Genomic DNA, 20,150 nt, shown 5'->3' with positions numbered 1-20,150 from the left:
AAGGGAAAATTTTGACAATATGTCGTGAAGTAAAATCAAACAATGAGTGAACTAAAAAGTATAATCACAAGCATTTGCCACTTAAATATTTGTAAGAATAGTTGGTACTAATAATGCAGAAAAGTTGCATACCTAGAAAAGTTGAAGTTGCAAGGGTTTAACTAGTCTTACAACAGTAATTTTATGACAATCAAATTTGTGGACGACATAAGAATAACAATTAAAACTTTTCATTGTAGTATTTGACTACCATAATCAGCATTGAACTTGTCGTATTTGTGGGCATGGAGATGAGCAGATGGTCTTGTATTTCTTAATGCCGTTTCTATATCTTCAGATCTGATTGGCCCAATTTTTGGCAACTCTGCAACCCAATGATTACTTTCAGTTAGAGAGGAGTAAAATTAAAATCAAGTAAATATTTACGAAAATAGGCAACACATTGTTAAAAGGAAATCTACATAAAAGAAGCTGTTATGTTATCATCAAAGTTCCTGTGTAAAAAACAGACAGCGTACCATCTTCAGGCACCACCTCCTCCTGTCTCTGCTCAAGTTGTGACATCAAGCGTCTCAAGGGCTGCATTGCTGTTTCTTTACAGAGTAATCGGATATCTGACCCTGAATATCCTTCTGTCTGATCCACAAGCAAATCATAGGGGATCGGTTCCTCCTCAGCCTGCACAGGAAGGAGTTCCTCAAACATTGCTCTCCTCGCTACTGGTTCTGGAAGTGGTACAAGGATCTTTTAATTATGGTGAAGGAGCAACCATTGGAGATATTGGACTATCTATTCTCAATATTATTATTTTTTTGTTTCACCACCAAAGATATCCCAAATCAAAACAACAATTCTATCCCAGACCATTTGAAATAATAATAATAATTATAATAAACGAGCTTAAAGTATGCCTGCCATGTTTACAACACAGTACTAGTCTACAATGAATGTCTATACGGACTGCAATTAAAATTTAAACCCAAAACAATAAATGCTCTTATATTATATAAACCAAGCATCTTGGATAGGATGCCAGTTTCATTTAGAGCGAATAAGATGTCCAAAATCGGTAGTGTAGGAAACAAGAGTATTGAGATGATACGAGATGCCCAATAATTTATTCAATGCTCCCGAAAAAATTTGGCCTAATAATTTATGCTGCACACTAATATGCACAAGCTTATATTTGAAGGATACACGCTTCTCAAGACGTCGGAGCATGGCTGCATCCAATTCCCAGGGAAGATTTGTTGCCGCCAAGACAAAAACCAGTTCATCTGTCCGGGTCAAACCATCCATCTGCAATCTTAATCCAAATGATCAATGGTTGAGAAAGAAAAGCAGAATACACACGACACTGTTTTGATGACAATGCATATTAAGATGCAGTGTTTGAATTTCAAGAGGACACAAGCTCCCAGGTAAAACGAGAAAACTTTTACAATTTCAAAGGCCAACTATCATGGCGAACTTAAATAACTAATAAATTAAGCAGTGATTGCCAGAAAATGCAAAACTTTAACAATTTATCTGGATAATTGTGATTGCGTTGGAAATAATTTATAGTTAATTTGTTTGTATTCAAATTGTACAATGAAATGGTAAGGATCTTCCTTTGCACTGAAAGGGAACTGAAATGCAGGATATGTGCAATATAAAATAAGAAGTACATAATTCTTTGGACAGCCGAAATTTTTAATTGTCTGGAGATTATCATTATTGCTTATTTAAACAAATGATCCGACAACCATCTAAAGTTCATCTTCAAATTTATGGACTTCGTAATAAGGGCATGTTATTAACACAAAGATTGAAGCACAACATGTTTTGGATGAAGAGTTTCAAAATGTGAGAATTTGACATACGAGGTAATTCAATTCAAAAGACATTGTGAAATAAATTTAGATTATTTATCTTTTCGAGTATTTTCAAAGAAATTCAACACAAGTAAAACAGTTCTACGCTATCAAGACATAACCTGATTTCTCTTTGGTCATTTTCTAGTTTAAAAGTTTTAGAATAGGTTTTAAATGTAGGTAGGAAGTAGTATGAATGAGGTTTATCTTTGTACCAAGCACTCTAGTTTGATCTTTGCTCTTCCCCATACTAATTGTATAAGAGTTCTATCAATATGAGAGCATATGAGGAAGTGATCAAGTACTCTCAAATTCATCTATCCAACAAAAGAATTGTCATCTGGTCATTGTCTGTGTAGTCCGCTACTGTCCATCACTGAAGTTTTGTCCTCTGATACACCGTCACATGCTGTCACCATCACAGCTGTCCTAGGTGCATGCGTCTCACTTGCCACCTTCCAATGGTAGAAATGTTTTCGAACTACCACAATTTAAGTTGTCAGGGCTCTTTGAGCCCATTGTTGCCCTCTGCTCTTTGTTCTTGTGTACCATTTGGTGAAGTCTTCTAGTGTTTTTATCACGGTTTCTCTCACTTGAAACCCTAGGTTTATCTCACCTAAAAACCTAGGTTTCTCTCTTGAAACCCTCAGTTGCCTTCTATTTTCATTATTGCATTACTGGACTGTCTTCATACCTCAACCTTGTTCAACTTGTCTTCAGGGACTATCTCTCATGTCATAATTTCCACTAGTAAAAAGGGAAGTTGTGGCACTAGAGGTGGGTATCCTCGTGGTAGAGAGTGTCCCCAATGCACAGATTATAAGAGAATGGAAACCCAAGAGAGTTCTTACTCTTTACATGGCTTTCCAAACATGACAACAATATTTCTAAATTTGAAGTTCCTAAGCCAATGTACTCTAGTGAAGAATATAAGGAATATTTTAGGTTAAAGTATGACAACCAAGCACAGTCTTTCACTTATTCTATATTGTCAAAAGCTTGTATTTCTCCAACCTTAAAGTGTCAAAGTTCATGGAAAATCAATTCCAGTGCTTCTGAATACATTTCTAGAAATGCTTTGTTATTTTCTTCTATTTCTCGTACTATATTACTAAATTTCTCATGTTTTTACATTAGCCAATGGATCCTATGTTACTTCTTAGGGAGTTGGACAAATCTCCCAATCTCTTTCCTTTTACATAAAGCATGTTCTTAGTCCCTAATTGTCCTTTTAACCTAATTTTCTTAAGTCACTTAACCAAAATTTTAAATTATTTCATAACCATTTATGCCAAGTCCTGTTATACAATGGTGTGGTACAAGTCGATTAATTGGTGAAGGACATGGATCTAGAGGACTCTATTATCTTCGTCTAGACTGCCAATGCCTTGTTTAGCATCCCCAGTCAGCTCTTGCATGATTGCTTAGGCCATCCACATTTATCAAAATTAAAAAGGATGTTTCTTGAACTTAGAATATTATTCTTCTGACACTAAAAAATATTACATGTTTAAAAGTGTCACCTTTTTTGAAGAAACTCATTTCTTCCTTTCTCCACATAATCTAATAGGTTTTGCCTATGCTTTCAATTGAGTCCTTTGTGTATCCAATTCTAACTTCTCCCAATAATCCAAATTCCAAAAAATGTGAAAGAGACACTTAATCATCTTGGATAACGATAGGCCATGATTGTTGAAATGCATACCCTCAAACAATATGGTATCTGGGAGTTGGTTGTCATTGGTTCTATTCCACAAAATTTGGACCTAAAGGTGAAGTTGATCATCTCAAAACCCAATTGGTAGTAAAAGGATATACTCAAATCTATGGGCATAACTACAATAATACTTTCTCTCCAGTGGCAAAAATGACTACTATCAAACTTCTACGTACCATGGCATCCATTTGTCATTGGCCTCTTCATCAGTTGGATATTAAGAATGCTTTTCTACAAGACAATCTTGAGGAAAAAGTTTGCATGGAGGAACCTCCTAGGTTTGTTGCTCAAGGGGAGTCTAGTATAGTTTGTAAATTGCATTGCTCTCTATATCAAGCAATCTCTACGTGCTTGGTTTAGAAAATTCAATCACATTGTTCAAATATTTGGGTTGAAAAGTAAGGAGTCATATCATTCTATTTTTATTGTCACACCTCCCTTGGGAATGTGTGTATTTCATAGTGTATATCAATGATATAGTCATTATGGAGAATGATGCCGCTAGATTATCTCAGTTAAAGGAGCAACTATGTAATCAGTTTTAGGCCTAGGATCAAGGAAATCTCAAATATATTTTGACCATAGAAATTAACTCAATCAAAGGAAGGAGTTGTAATTTTTCAAAGGAAATATGTTTTTGACATCCTAAAAGAGACAGACATGATTGATTGTATGCTAGTGGTTTGTCGTACGAATCCAAATTAGAAATTAATGGCAGAACAAAGAGAAGCTTTGTCTAATCCAAAAATGTATTGAAGACTGTTTGGAAAACCTATTTATCTAACCACTACTAGACCATATTTATCTTTTGCAATAGTAGTGATGATTCAGTTCATGCAAAATCTTTATATTGATCATTGGAATGTTGTCATCCATATTCTAAGATATCTCAAAAAGGCTCCTAGAAAGGACTACATTATGAAGATAAAGGAGATACCCAAGTCTCTAGATATTGTGATGTTGAATGAGCTGGTTCTCCTTTGGACAAACGCTCTACCACTAGATATTGTGTTTTCTATGGAAGAAATTGTATCTCTTGAAAGAGCAAGATACAAAAATGTTGTTTCTTGGTCAATTGTTGAAGCTAAGTGTAAGGCAATGGCATCCCTCACTTTTGAGCTGATATGGATAAAACAATTTCCACAGAAATTAGATTTTTGTGAGATTCAGTCAGTGAAGATGTGTTGTGATAACCAAACTGCTCTCTACAATGCTTTCAATCTAGCGTTTCATGAAAGGAGTAAACACATGAGATTGACTGGTACTTTGTTCGGGATAAGTTGTTGTCTAAAGAAATTTGTACTGCGTTTGGCAGATCCAATGATGACCTTGCAAATGTGTTAACAAAATCCTTAAGACACCTCAAATTGAATTTATTTGATCCAAGCTTTGTATGCTCCAACTTGAGGGGAGTGTTGGAATAGGTATTAAATATAAGTAAGATAAAGTTTTATTAGAAAACTTTTATATGAGCTTTGCCTATCTTTGTACCTAGCACTCTAGTTTTATCTCTGCTCTTCCCTATATTCATTGTATAAGAATTCTATCAATATCAATGAGAACATATGAGAGAAGTGATCAAGCTCTCTCAAATTCATTATCTATTCTTTTATATTTTTCTCAAGTAAAGATATTATATTGAGCAATATTGTTAATTTATATGACACATTTCAAGTTATTTTCATTATGTTTATCGTTGAATATGATATATAATTCAAAATTTAAAAATTTAGCTTATTAATCATGGTTAGACTGATAGCGCAGTAGACATTTAACTCTCATTACTCTTTGTCCCAAAAAAGTAAAGATCAAGGTTCAAATTTAGTGGGGGTATTGTATTATCAGAAACAGGAATACTGAATAAAGAATTAAATTTAAATACACTACTAGTGTAAGGGTTTTTAACATTGTCCTCAAATTATAAATTGTCTTATATTGTAAGATTGTTAACTCTTGTAATATCTACATTTGAAGTCAAACATGATATGGTAATTTCTTACTGGTTGACAATATAAATTTTTACGATGGCCATTGATAGCTACTACAAAAAATGTGGGTCGACCTTTAAGTAATGAAATTGATATCTCTTTGTTTGTAAAACAATCCCCTACAAGTACAATTTTTTAAAATGTTTTTGGGTCCTAAATGTAGGACGGGTTTGGTATTATCTAACTCCAAAATTTGTCCAAAATCTTATTCCAAGGGACATTTTGGATCATATATAAAAAATGGTATAAAATATGAACTAGGTGGAGTTAACTAACTTGATTATAAAAAGTATGTTTAATGTAAGAAACAAGCATCACCTGAACAAGAAGCTCAGTTTTCAACCGTCTACTTGCTTCATGTTCACTACGAGCTTCCCCACGTTGACTAATGATTGCATCAATTTCGTCAAGAAATATTGTTGAGGGTGCATGATGCCTTGCAAGTTCAAATAACACTTTCACTAACTTCTCCGAATCACCTGCGGTCAAAAAATAACTTCTGTAAATGTACATATTCAATATGTAAAAAACTACAACAAAGAGGAAGCCGAAAGAGGAGCACGTTAAAATCCCTCGTTAATCAAGTTAATGTTTCGCATGTTAGTGAGTTTTCCTCATCTTTGTCTCAGTTTTATTTAAGTAGCAGGCCTTTTAGCAGTGCACTGTAAGCCACCCCGGCAGAATAGAGAAGCGGTGCAGTGTGGTGTAAATGAAATAGCGACCCTTGATTCCAAAAATTCCTCTAAACACTATTTGTAGCCTATTGGGATCTATTTAGAGGTCTCTTTTAGAGATTTTAATTTCCAAAACAATATTCTGCTTATGAAATCAATGAAAAGGCTGTTGCTTCTCGGTATTCCTCTTGACCCAACCCTCGTTTTTTCTGTAAAAAGTTTCTTGAACTCATTTCTCTCAACCCAACGCTCTGGTGACTGGTTTACGGATCCTGGTGGATGAAATAGGACTTTTGAATATAGTGGATGAAATAGGACATTTCCAAGAATCCCTATAAATGTATTAGCCTATTAGGACTTATTTAGGGGCCTATTTTAGAGATTCCAATTTCCAAAACAATATTCCGCTCATAACATAAATGAAAAAGCTATTGTTTCCGGTAGTTCTCTTAACCCAACCCTCATTTTTCTGCACAAAGTCTCTCGACCTCATTTGTCTCTCACGCTAGCACTTTGGTGACTGGTTTATCACTTTCTCTGCCTCTGTTTTCTCTTCTCCGGAAATTGGTTTCTGGTTTCTCTACTCTCTGACTGGGTCTGCTAAGAGATTGATGCCCTGCTTAACTCTGGTGACCTCTGTGCCTCTCTTCTCAGTCCGATGACTGCTGCCTCTTGTTCTGAGACATGGCAACACGTAAAAGACTTGTATTTGACTTTTGTCTAATTTAAGACACCAATGACTTTATTATGTTAATTACAACTGTCACGAGTAATTTTTAATTTGTATCATGTATAAGAATTTATATTTATATAGTGTAAATTGTATGAAATACATAAAGAAATTCAAAAATAAAGGTTATCTATCTGGTACAGCACACTTATGGGACTTTTCTCTACACACATCTATTCAGAATTTAATTAACACACCGATAAAGTAGCTACATTATAATCTATGGGCATTTCAAAACAGTTCAATGAGCAAGGTAAATCCATAAATATGCATGGAATTATGAATAATACCGACATGCAAATAAACTATTTTTAAAATATATACTGAAATAGAAGCTCTCGTCATCCAGATCATATGCACCAATTTAATGGTATTTGAAGAATAAAACTAATAATACATGCCAATAAAAATTTCAATTGTACTAAATGTTAAAATACGAGTTCCACATAAAATAACAAATATATTCTACCTGTTAAAAGGATGGATTCTTTATTAAAAAGAGTGGGGAGAAATACACCTACTTACAAAATAAAACAGACAGACTACACATGCGGCAGTTCTTCAAGGCACTGCTTTTAAATTATTTTCGATTTAATATTGACTCACAAATTATAGAATGACTTTAATGTAAGAAAGAAATGCAATGCGATGATTATTAAATTATAAATGTATCCTGTCACAAAAAGTATTTTAGAGATATTAAAATTAATTTTCTTTCTTCTCACTTCATTAAGGACATAATAATAGTCTTCTAATAAATAATTCCAGTTTTGAATTATTTAGATAAAGATTTCAAATGTCAAGAGAGCAATCAGAAGATTAAAAAAATTGTTTTTGATTTGTTGAATGCTCTCTCCAAAAGGGTTACATTCTTCGAAAAAAAGGAAAAAGGAAGGAAGCCCTTGGGGCCAATTTCATATCATCAAGTGTTCTATTTGCTTTTGATATTTTACTTAAATAACAGAGTAAAACAAATTGTTAGACATATTACGTTTTATGTTAATTAGGGAAACATAATGTATATTGTTTATTAGGAAAATTAGTTGTATGCGAACTTTGATGATAACAAAATTCCTTATTCTATTTTATTTCCTCATAAACCTCTTCATCCCTTGCCTTTGAAAATTTTTTGGTCTACATGTTTTGTTCATAATTTTGATCTTGGCATTGATAAGTTATTTCCTAGATCACACAAATGCATTTTTCTAGGATTTACTCGATCGCAAAAATGGATACAAGTGTTACTCCTTCTCTTACCATTCTTTTGTGTTTGCAGGTGTCACCTTCAGTGAGTTTTCACCTTCAGTGAGTTTTCGTTTTACTTGAAGGGTCCTTCTTCTTCTTATGTGTCTCCATCTGTTACGGTTAATATTCATGTTGTATGTGATCCTCCTGTTGTGCATAGTCCACGTCAGATTCCTCTCCTCCACCACCCCTAAAGGTTTATAGTCGAAGACATCATTCCCAACAACCACCAAGTGACTTCAAATGCCAACTATTATGTCTCCTCCAGGTTTGACAACTGAGTCTGACCTTCCAGTTGCCCTCCATAAAGATATATGTTCTACTCGTAATCTTTCTTCACATTATATTGCTTTGAGTTACAATAGATTATATCAGCCTTTCGTCTATTTCTTTTGTGTCCATTCCTAAATCTATCTGTGAAGTCTTAGCCCATCCTAGTTGGCGTTAGGCCATGCTAAATGAACTAAGTGCTTTTCAGAATAGTGGAACTTGGGAGCTCGTCTCATTACCGTCTGGAAAATTTGTTGGTTGCATGTGAATTTTTGCTATTAAAGTTGGTCCTGATGGTACTATTAATCGCCTCAAAGCTCGACTTGTAGCCAAACGCTACACAAATTTTTGGATTGAATTATGGTGATACTTTCTCTCCAGTGGCAAAGATGGATTTTGTTCGTTTACTTCTAGCCACAACTACTCTTCAACAATGGCCTCTTATCAATTGGATGTCAAAAATGCTTTCCTCTATGGAGATTTGCAGGAAGAAATTTATATGGAGCAACCTCCTTGATTTTTTGCTTAGGGGGAGTTTTTTGAATTGGTATGTCGTCTTCACATCCTAAAATAGTCTCTTAGGGCCTGGTTTGGCAAATTTAGCAATGTTGTTCAACAATTTGGTATGAGTCAAACAGAGGTAGATCATTCAGTCTTTTAGCATCATCAAGTGTTGGATGTGTCTATTTGATGGTATATGTTGATGACATTGTTCTGATAGGCAATGACCACCAAGACATCTCCAGATGAAACAACACCTTTGCCACCATTTTCAGACCAAAGATCTTGGCAAATGTAGATGTTTCTTAGGTATTGAGGTAACACAATCCAACGATGTTTATGTTACTTCCCAAAGGAATTATGCATTGAATATTTTGGAGGAAAATGGGTTGATGAATTCAAAACTAGTTGACACACCCATGGATCCTAATACCAAACTCCTACCAAATCAAGGGGAGTTTATTTTAGATCCTGAATCGAATAGAAGATTGGTTGGAAACTTAAATGACCTTACACTTACTCGTCTGACATTTCCTTTGAGAAAAGACTATATATGGAGACATCAAGATTGAGTTCGTTAACTCAAATGATCAGTTAGCAAATATTTTCAATAAGTCTTTAAGGGGACCGGGAATTGATTATATTTGTAACAAGATTGGTATATACAATTTATATGAACTAGCTTATATTGCGTTTTATGTTAATTAGAGAAACATAACGTCTATTGTTTATTAGGGAAACATAGACATTGTTTGATATTGGTAGATATTTGATATTGTTTGGAACAATATCTCCTATTTACCATTTTTATGTTTGGTTGTCATATATACTTGTATCACTCTCTATTATAAATATATTCACCCTATGTGTATTTTAAACACAAGGGAGATTAACCTTATACATTTTACTCTATATTTAACACAAATCTTTATAAGCATCATGCCTTCATAAGACAAGTGGTTTGCTTATGTTCTTTGTCTAATAATTTTTTTATCTACTCAGACAATTAACATACTTTGTCTGACATATGATAAGCCTTGAAGATTCGTGGAACACATCAAAGACTTATAAACACTTATTCTCTTTGTTAAAGGGATGTTTGACACTTCATTTCTCTCAAGAGCATCTCACATCAAGATCTCTTGAAGAGTGTACTTAAAGTTGATCCATGCAAAGTGCACCAGCTGTATCAAATCTTGCGCTTTTTTGCTAGAAAGAAGCTACTTGACTAGGCATGATAAACCATGTTGTGAATCAGAGGAGTTGTACAAAGCAACCACAAGTATTTAATACATCTACTTGCATGAACATGGTCAAAGAAAAGCCAATGAAGAAGAAAGGCTAAAAAAACTCACAAGGATTCAAAGAGATTAACAACTCTTTTTTACTGAATTCCATATATAAAAGTCCTCTTTGAAGAAGAAATGTTGACAGCAACAATCACAACCTGAAAGCTAAACTTCTTTAATCTTCAGCAATTATTAGCCTTGAATTTGTGAGGAAGAACATTATTCATGCTCAAGAACAACCTAAAAGAGTTTTATCATCTGGTATTCGTCTTAGAACATTACCCTCTTTTAATTAGCAACATGTGATCTTGTAGATCACACCCTTTGTAATCAAAGTAGTTTAGATAAGTAGGAGTGGCCGAGTCCAAAGAATATTTATGTCTTAGCCAAGAGTGGGTGTTGTTCAAAGAATACTCATACTTGGTGACCATGTCCAAATAATACTAGTGGTTTTAGACAAGATTGGCTACATTCCAAATAATACTCAGGTTTAACTTGAAGTAGTTGCATTTCAAAGAATACTTATTTTTAATTAGGAGTTGTGTCCAAAGAATACTCAATTTTAGTCAAGAGTGGTTGTGCCAGAAGAATATTCATTGTTTTAGCTAGAAGTGGCGAGTTCAAATAATACTGGTATCTTGCAACGGTAGTCAACCTTGGTGGAACTTGATCATGTTGATCAAGAATTAGACATAGTCTAGGTTTATCAAATGAATTAGGATAAAATACCTTGTTTAAATCTCTCTGACCTCTAATCATTTTTCCATTACATGTTCTTAAACTATAACCAATATTTGAATGAGAGATTTATAAAAACAATCTTTGAAAGGTTTTTTAGATAGTGCATCTATTATCACCTTGAAGTTACGTCTACTCTGTCTACTCTTCATCTATTAATGCCTATCGAAAAAAGCTTTTCAAAATGTTTTTTATAATTCTTAAAACACAATTCAACCCTCCTTGCGTTTTTCACTTGTTTTCATATCAGGAAAGATATCAAAGAATGTAAGAGACGAGAAAACATCAATTGTTCATTAAAAGAACATTCTTGAATCATTTCAGAATGAATTCAAGTAAGTTCTTGAGCCCTTATATAGAAAGAATGGAGATAAGAAATAGAACACTTTAAAAAATATGTTTTCTAGATTTCACGACATACTTTTCTTGTATGATGAACTAAAGAAATTACATATGTGAGAGTAATTTAATTATCTAATAATTTGCACCTAACAAGTTGAAGGCCCTAATTCTCTCACAAAATAACAAGATCCTTTCTCCCTCTTAGTCCCTCATTGTATAGGCAATACACCCCATTCAAATTATCCCTACCATATGATTTGACTAATCCAACCTAACTAACTCATATTCTAACTAACTACTAACCTATTGGGTAAATAACTAAAATGTGACCTCTAATTCAGCCTAGCCAACTGATGTATTATAACTAGCTGTTAAACTAATGGGCAACTAACATACATGTGACCTCTAATGGATACCTATTGTACGCTCATTCTTTGAGATCATTGGCCTACGATGAGATGTGAGAGAAGCTGAAAATAGCAAATGGTGCAGATTGAAATTGAACTAAAGTCATGGAATCAATTGCTTTAATCCAAATCACCCATGCTATATCAAATAGTTGTTTAGAGCTTCTCTGATTGATATTAGACCTTTCTTTTAAGATATATATGCTACATATGTCTCTCTATGTCTATTTGGCTATGTCAAACAAAGGACAATCGTCTTGAACAAAAACCTTTCCAAACCACGAAGGGAGTGTGTCAATTGGCAGGATACAAGGTAGTTATCATCGTAATGTTTGAAAAAATTTAGCTGTACCATCTTCAGAGACTATTCTATTTCCTTTGGAAAAAATAACATACACTGCAATTATAAAAATCAACACTTTCATGTTTCATACGGTACCTAGAAGAAGATTTACAAAACAAATAATCTAAAAAAGAGGGAGAAAGTTAAGATACATGCCTCGCCATTTGCTAACTACAGACGATGCTGAAATATTAAAAAAGGTAGTCTTGCACTCTGTCGCAACTGCCTTAGCAAGCATTGTCTGCAACAATCAAACCAAAAGTTAGGAAGCAATTAATAATTCATAAACGAAAAAATAACTGCTCGATCAAAATATGAAAGTAGGACGGCTGTATATTTCTTCCAATACAAATTACTTTTGAATTTTTAATTTTATGTACGCACACATTAAAATTCACTTACAATTTTAGAATGACACTAGGAGGCAATCTAGTGAGTGTTAATGATGGAATAACAATACAAACCTTTCCTGTTCCTGGTGGTCCAAAAAGGAGGATGCCCTTCCATGGTGATAACAGACCAGTGAAGTACCTAGAAAAGTGAGAAAGATTAGCTTGACCATGAAAATATTTTACTCAAATCTCTACTTATCTAGTAAACTTTTATTAGTACAAATGCATGTCTGGGAATCAATTAGTTAACCATTTCAAAAAACAATATATTAATATAGCAATTTTAGCATGACAGGGAGCTCAGAATATAATCTCAAATTCCAAAAAACAATAAACTAACAAACCCATTTGGTCAAAATTTCAAAATAACAAATCTAGAGTATCTGTTACTTTCAAACAAGCAGCACCCGAAATCTGTGAATCAGCTAGACCTCTTTCTGTTCCCTTATTCAAGGACTTTAAAATGAGGTTTTGTTTTTTTTCTAACAAAGAAAGAAAATAATGTAAACACTACGGTATTATCTATCAACAGATCTCTTTTATTAATTTCGTCCATCGTCCATCCTAGTTTTACTCTACCCTATTTTACAATTAAAAAACACACAAATTGCTCTCCAAATCGGCACCTCCAGTTCTTCACATGTCTAAACTAATTTAATCAATTTTTTTGTTATCTTCTCAATTAGAACCACAACAATATCTTCTCAAATACAATTATTCATCTTATGTCGTTATACAATTATGCTACTCCTTTTATTTCTTGTATTGTCCCTTTGAAGACCATTCTGATCTCTATTGTCACACCTCCTCTAAAAAATGTGTGTACTTAAATAGTGTGTCGACGATATAGTCTCAATTAAAGGGGAATGTTGTTGCTAGTTTATCTCAATTAAAGGAACACCTATACAATCATTTTCAGACCAAGGACCTTGGAAGTCTCAAATTTATTTGGAGCATAAAAGTAGCTCAATCAAAGGAAGGAGTTGTAATTTGTCAAAAGAAATGTGCTCTTGACATCCTAAAAGAGACGGGCATGATTGATTGTAAACTAATAGATTGTCCTATGGATTCAAAACAAAAATTAATAATAGCACAACAAGATCCAAAAAGATATAGAGGACTGGTTGGAAAACTTGTTTATCTTATCATAACTAGACAAGATTTATCTTTTACAGTTGGAGTTGAGTAAATTCATGCAGAATTCTTGTATTGGTCCTTGGAATGCAGCATTCATTCAAAAAGGCTCCAAGACAAGGATTCTAGTTTGATCTTTGCTCTTCTCTAAACTCATTGTATGAGAAGTCTATCAACATAAATATGAAAACACATGAGAGGCGTGATCTAGCTCTCTCAAATTCATTATCTTTTCTTTTATATTTTTCACAAGCATAAGAATATTTCATCTAGTTAACCGCTTGAAATATATATTAATAGGTGTGATGATTGGATCTAAGGCTGTGTCTGTTTGCACCGATGATACTGTGTGAAGGAAGTTGCATGCAATGATTTGAAAGGAACAATCGTGTTCAATACAACAAATTGAAGGCGAGAGAAGGAGGGGAAGAGCGGGATAGGATGATTTTTCAATCTCGCCTGAACAGAGATGATTTGAGAGTGATTGTTGTTAAATTACTCTTGTACCCTCAAATTTTCCTCAACTTTTATTCATGTTTGGACCCAATCCAAACTTAGGTGGAACAATCCCACAATATTTGGTCTTTGAATGGACCCAATTCCACTTCGATGGATCCAATTCCAATTTTTTGGTCTTTGAATGGATGTGATCCCAACTTTGATGAATTCGATCCCAATTTTGATGGATTCGATTCTATATTTGATGGATTCAATCCCAGTTTTGATGGATCTGATTCTATATTTTTATAATAATAAAAAATTTTATAATAATAATAATAATAAGTATTTTAATAATAATAATAATAATATATTAATTTTAACCATAAGAGCAAAATTATAATCTTACATTTTAATCTATTAAAACTTTATTTTTTATCCATCATATCACTCAAATCACTTATAAACTTTCACAGACTTTACTTCTAAATTCACTACTCTCACCCCAAAATCCTTTAAAAAAAACACACACACTTCACTCTTTAGTCCATTACAATCCATCATCTCTCTCTCCCCCAAATCAATCTTCTAAAGTGAACAAAGCCTAAATCTTGTGTAGTACACGACCTGATTGAAGAGCTCAGTTCGACTGTTTGATGGAAGGGAGTAGTAGACCATCTAGTAGAGACCATCTAGTAATGGTGCCACAGACAGACCAATGCAAGCATTTGTTAGGCTTAACTTAGCTTAAGTTTTATATATAGAGACATTATTGAACTTTTAGACCCTCTATGTATAGAACCTTCTAGATCAATAAAAGTGCTTTCTTTCAATCTTGTTCGTGTTTTCTAACATTTTTATTATTGAGCACCCACAATTGGTGTCATATGTGGGAACAAGAAAAAGAAAGTCAAAAAGTTGAAGATGTGACCACCAAGTTTGACATCGAGAAGTTTTCTAGGGATGACCACAAATTGTGGAGGATCAAGATGGAAGTCGTCTTGACACACACAAGTGTGTTGAGGCTCTAAAGGGTGAGCCGAACATGCCAACATCTATGTCTCAAAAGGAGATGACTAGCATGATCAACAAAGCCAAGTGCTCCACAATTTTGTGTCTTGGTGATAAGGCATTGAGAGAAGTTGCTAAGGAGAAGATTATTGCGTCAATGTGGATGAAACTTTAGTCAAGGTATATGATTAAGCTTTTAGCACATAGACTCTGTCTGAAGTAACAATTGTACTCATTCAAGACAACTGAGACAAGAATGATGGTGAACGATTAAAGACACTTTACTACTTGGAAAAGAGCAAACCATTAATCTTGAGGAGGTGCAAACCTCGATAAGGACTAAGGAGATTCAAAAGATTCAAGAATGTAAAGAAAAGGGTAATGGGTTGAGTCTAAATGTGTCCATGTCAAAGGGTAAGAAAGAAAGGGAGCTCAAGGGAAGAAGCAGAAGTGACACTCACCAAATGATCAGGTAGAAATTGAGTGTTATAATTGGCAGAACCTACTAGGATGTGATAAGATAGAGGGGTTGGAGTCTTGTGATCATTGTGTACAGGGAAAGTCTCACAGGTTGAAGTTTGAGAACGGTAAGCATGCGTCTAGTAGACCCTTTGAGTATGCTCATGCATCTCCTAAGGGATCGAACATGAGCTCAAACTCATGTTGAAGGATTTTATTTTCTCACCATTATAGATTATTATTGAAGAAAGGTGTGGATTTATATCTTAAAAAGTAAAACTAAGACTTTTTAGAGGTTCAAAGGGTGACACACCTTGGTGATTAATCGGCAGGGAACCAAGCTAGAAGTGTTGAGGACAGACAATGAACTAGAGTTTGTTTTAGAGGAATTCAATGACTCTTGCAAGGCCAGAGGTATAAAGAGGCATAAGATGGTTGCAAGTACACCACAACAAAATGGGTTGGCTAAGAGGATGAACAAAATCATTTTGGAAAGGGTGACATGTATGTTGCTAGGGGCCGGATTGCCTAAATCCTTTTGGGGGAAAGCTGCAAAGACTGCCATTTACCTCATAAGAAAGAGTCCATCATCTACTCTGAACAATAAGACTCCTATGGAAGTATTGAGTCGAAGGCCTACAAATTATGAGAATTTGAGGGTGTTTGGAACCTTGGCATTTGAACATATTAAGAAGGCTAAACTAGAGGCATGTCATGGGCTGAGAGATGTATCTTCATTGACTCTAAATCATGTATAGCAAATAATCTACTAAAGAACTCAGTCAGACGATTAGACTATTTGATGTAAGGGAGCAGTAAACCGTCAAGTAGTGGTACGACAAACAATCTTGTGTTATATATAGAGACTATTATGAGCTTAGATAAATAAAAGTGTTTTCATTCAATCTTGTTCTTGTGTTTTCTTGCATTATTATTGTTGAGAACCCAACAATAGGCATGAACAATCTAGATAAAATATCGGTTCAAGATATTTCTCACCAAAACTAAATCACCATATAGTTAAACTAAATCATTAAAAGGTTAGTGTTCACATTATTGTTACCCTTGCTTTCATCTTAAATTAAAAACACTAGTCTATTCATTCATAAATGTAAATAACTAGTAACATCCAATGAAAAGATCTCATTTACAACATAAACAAAAATATCTTCACAAGCAGTCAAACAAAATGGTTGTGAACACCTCTAAGGAATGTTAGGTGTAGAAAATTTACAATAGGGATACCTACTTGGGATACTTAATTGGCATCACAACAGCCTCTTTCAGCAAACGTTTGGCATTCTCTAAGCCCTTGATACTTTCCCATTTTACATCTGGACTTCCACGAATGATATCCCTGCAACAATATAATGGGCAATGAAAATTTTGACGAATACACAGGTAAGTACTCCAAATATTCAGCATTTGTATGTATAATTGTTCGAAAGATTGAGAGAGAAAATATACCTACTTAGGCTCTCTGCTAAAGTTCGCATTTCTGCAGACTCAAAAGGTGGAAGCAAAGATCTCTGCCTGAAAATGTTAGGGATAATTATCCGAGAGTTGCAGATGAATAATTTTCTATCTTCCACATTTTCTAAGTTATCAGTAATTCTAAGAGTGAATAATTTTCTTTATTCACTCACAGAATCACAAAACTCGTAAGTTGATAATATTAAAGGTTATGAGCCGAGATCAAAGGATCAATATCAATCGTGATTCATTAAACAACAGAAAATATCAACCGTGATTTCTAAAAGATGTAAAACTGTAGCAAATTCACTATCTTCCACACAGTCCACTAGAACAGGAGAATTCAAGAGATGATATACTAACTGTTACAATTGTGCGAAAATATAAAATTATCAATTTTAGTAATGGCTGTTAAAGTATGCATATATGATATTGTCTGTTTGTTTCCTTTAGGTGAGGCGAGAGCCTCAAAGGTATGGACTACGCATAAAAGTCAGCAAATTCAAAATGCAATGAAAGAAAATAGAAACTTCATTGATTCTATCATCGAATGATCCTCAATGTCTATTTTTTATAGTATCTAGGACTTTAACCATAACTGAACTAACATATTACTCAATCAATTACGAAAGGCATCGTATCTGTTTCTGATACAATTGACTTTTAACATTTTTAAGTGAATATTTACTAACAACAGAATCCAAGAACACAAAGAGATAGCTCAGAAAATCATACGGCCTTTCATCCATATTAACCGGCGAAAATCCATTTGAGTGAATCTGGTTCTGCCCCTGAAACACAAAATCAAAGCATCACGAAACTCAGGGAAATTTTAAGGAGTGATGAATGACCGGTTACCCAAGACACTTGCACGTCTCAAACACAGTACCTCAGTTCGAAACTGCTCATAGACAGCCATTTCCGATGCCTTTTTTGCATGCGGATTGCCATTCAACACGGCGCCCAATGAACCTCCATTACTTACCACCGCTTCATCAGCAGTCTCGCCATTCTTCTCGGCCTTCTTCCTACCAAACTTAGCATCATAATAAAATTTGAAGTCCTGAAGATCCAAAATTAAAATTACGTAAAACTCTCGGTAACAACAAAAGTAAAATTCAGTCCACCACAAAATCAACAAAACCAAACAGACAAAATAATACACAAAAACACACAATCTATCTAGCCAAAGTAAAATTTCCATGACATTATTCGAGCTAGTGAGAAAACAAATCGGAGCAACTATTAGAATCCGTTATATAATGATCAACGAAACGCGATGCGAATGTCGGTGGTAAGAAAAATGAAAAAGAAAGAATCGAGAATCGCAATTAGTTTTACGAGGAAAGGAAGAGAGAAGAGAAAGTAAAAAAAAAAAACCTGGAAAGACCAGCGCGTGGGCATTGGATCATCGGCCATCATAGAGAGAGAGAGTGGAAGAAGTGTTTCTCTCTCTAGAATGGATCACCAGCGAAGCAAGGCTGCACTCTCTCTGGCTCTTGTGGGGGAGTGTGAGGAACAGCCAGAAAAATCGATAAATAAATTACACAGATTATAATTTATAGATATAAAATATGCAAGAATTGAGAAGTGCTTAAATCACGTGGGAGCAGAAAGAAGGCATTAATGTTATTAACTTAACGGTCTTATTTCATATATACCTAATTCCTTTATTAAATTTTAAATATGCAATTTATTATTTTATCACGTACTGGCCATTTTGTAACCAATGCATCGCAACTTTCATCCCTCCGGATAATAATTATTTTACATAATCATTTTCATTGATTAAAAATCATAAATATGATTAAGGGGTGAACATGTTCGAGAGTTTTCACTTTCACTTTAAGTGCTATAAATTAAAGTCAGTAAAAATAAAATACTTCATTCATTTTATCCATTTATATGTTCACTCTGTTCGAAAATAAAAATTTATACTCTTAACATTAAAAGTTAAATAGGAAGTAATGAGTTAGTTGAATGTTTTTCACTAAAACTATTGATATAATTATAATTTATTTTTTAGAATATCAGTCATTTTTTAATTCACATAAGAAATACATAATGTTTAATATTGTTGATGCGCATCACATAGTATTAAGTTTAGTCTTTAAATATCTTTAATCCAAGGTACTATTCTCGATTATTCATATATTCACTTATTTTTGTTAGTACTTTCTTAAATTTATCAGGATATGTGTCTTTTGTCATGTCATATATTAAATTATGAGTTTCTAAACATAAACACTCAATATGGCATATATTAAATTATGCGTTTCTAAAAATAAACACTTAATATCATTTAAACTCATTAAGGAACCAAAATTATTAGGTAAGTACTTCTTTAGACCCATCATAGTATCTATCTTTTATCCTTTTCTTTATATATATATATATATATATATATATATATATATATATATATATATATATATATATATATATATATATATATATATATATATTTTGTAATTTCCTAAATACAAACACTTTAATATGATTTAAATTCATTACATGGAAATACAAATGTAATATAATATAAAGGTCTACTACAAGTACATTAAATAACAAAAATATAATTCAGTAAGAAGAACCATTATCACATTAAAAATAAACTAAATAATATAAATACTAATTATCAAATAGCATCATAATATATAATTATATATAAATTGAGAATTTATTTTTTTCCATAATTATTATTTCTATTTTATCCATTAAAATATAATTACTTTTTTTAAATTAACAATTATTATTTATGTATACAAATCCTCTTCATAAGTTTTTATTTATATAACTTAGTTTATTTCTAACTTGGGGAAAATCAAGCACTATCGCATTTGTATACATTTTTTTAAATATATATGACATTAGATTAGTAGGTGATGATATTACAATGTCATAAGTTAATATACAAGGTAAATTTATATTTATCGAGAGTAAAGTGAAATGAATGGAGGAAAATGAGAAAATAACTACTAATGAATGAAAAAAAAAATAACTATTAGGATAGTTTAATAGAAAAACATGTAAAAATAATTGTTAGCCTTTAAAATATGAATAAATAATTATATTTAAAGGGTAAAATAGGAATAATAATTGTGGAATTGATGACAAATGGTTTCCCTTACTTTGTCAGAAAT

General features: G+C 33.2%; 1 protein-coding gene across 1 annotated transcript; it reads right to left on the bottom strand.

Moving 5' to 3' along the window:
• Nucleotides 1-25: 25 nt before the first annotated feature.
• Nucleotides 26-18,557, bottom strand: CCP1 (P-loop containing nucleoside triphosphate hydrolases superfamily protein). The gene is made up of 11 exons (XM_028064879.2): nucleotides 18,388-18,557; nucleotides 17,897-18,070; nucleotides 17,743-17,798; nucleotides 17,002-17,067; nucleotides 16,784-16,891; nucleotides 12,565-12,631; nucleotides 12,257-12,341; nucleotides 5,880-6,040; nucleotides 1,198-1,299; nucleotides 519-744; nucleotides 26-364 (listed from the first exon to the last, which is right to left on the bottom strand). Exons 1-11 carry the CDS (start codon nucleotides 18,427-18,429, stop codon nucleotides 231-233), a joined length of 1,221 nt encoding a protein of 406 aa, XP_027920680.1. The 5' UTR covers nucleotides 18,430-18,557; the 3' UTR covers nucleotides 26-230.
• Between the last annotated feature and the right edge of the window lie 1,593 nt (nucleotides 18,558-20,150).

Source organism: Vigna unguiculata, chromosome 3 (assembly GCF_037176805.1).
Source record: "Vigna unguiculata cultivar grain cowpea cultivar isolate G323 ecotype 2 chromosome 3, ASM3717680v1, whole genome shotgun sequence".
Lineage (NCBI taxonomy): Eukaryota > Viridiplantae > Streptophyta > Magnoliopsida > Fabales > Fabaceae > Vigna > Vigna unguiculata.
The sequence above is the reverse complement of the archived record's forward strand: the minus strand, read 5'-3'. Positions and strand labels throughout refer to the sequence as shown.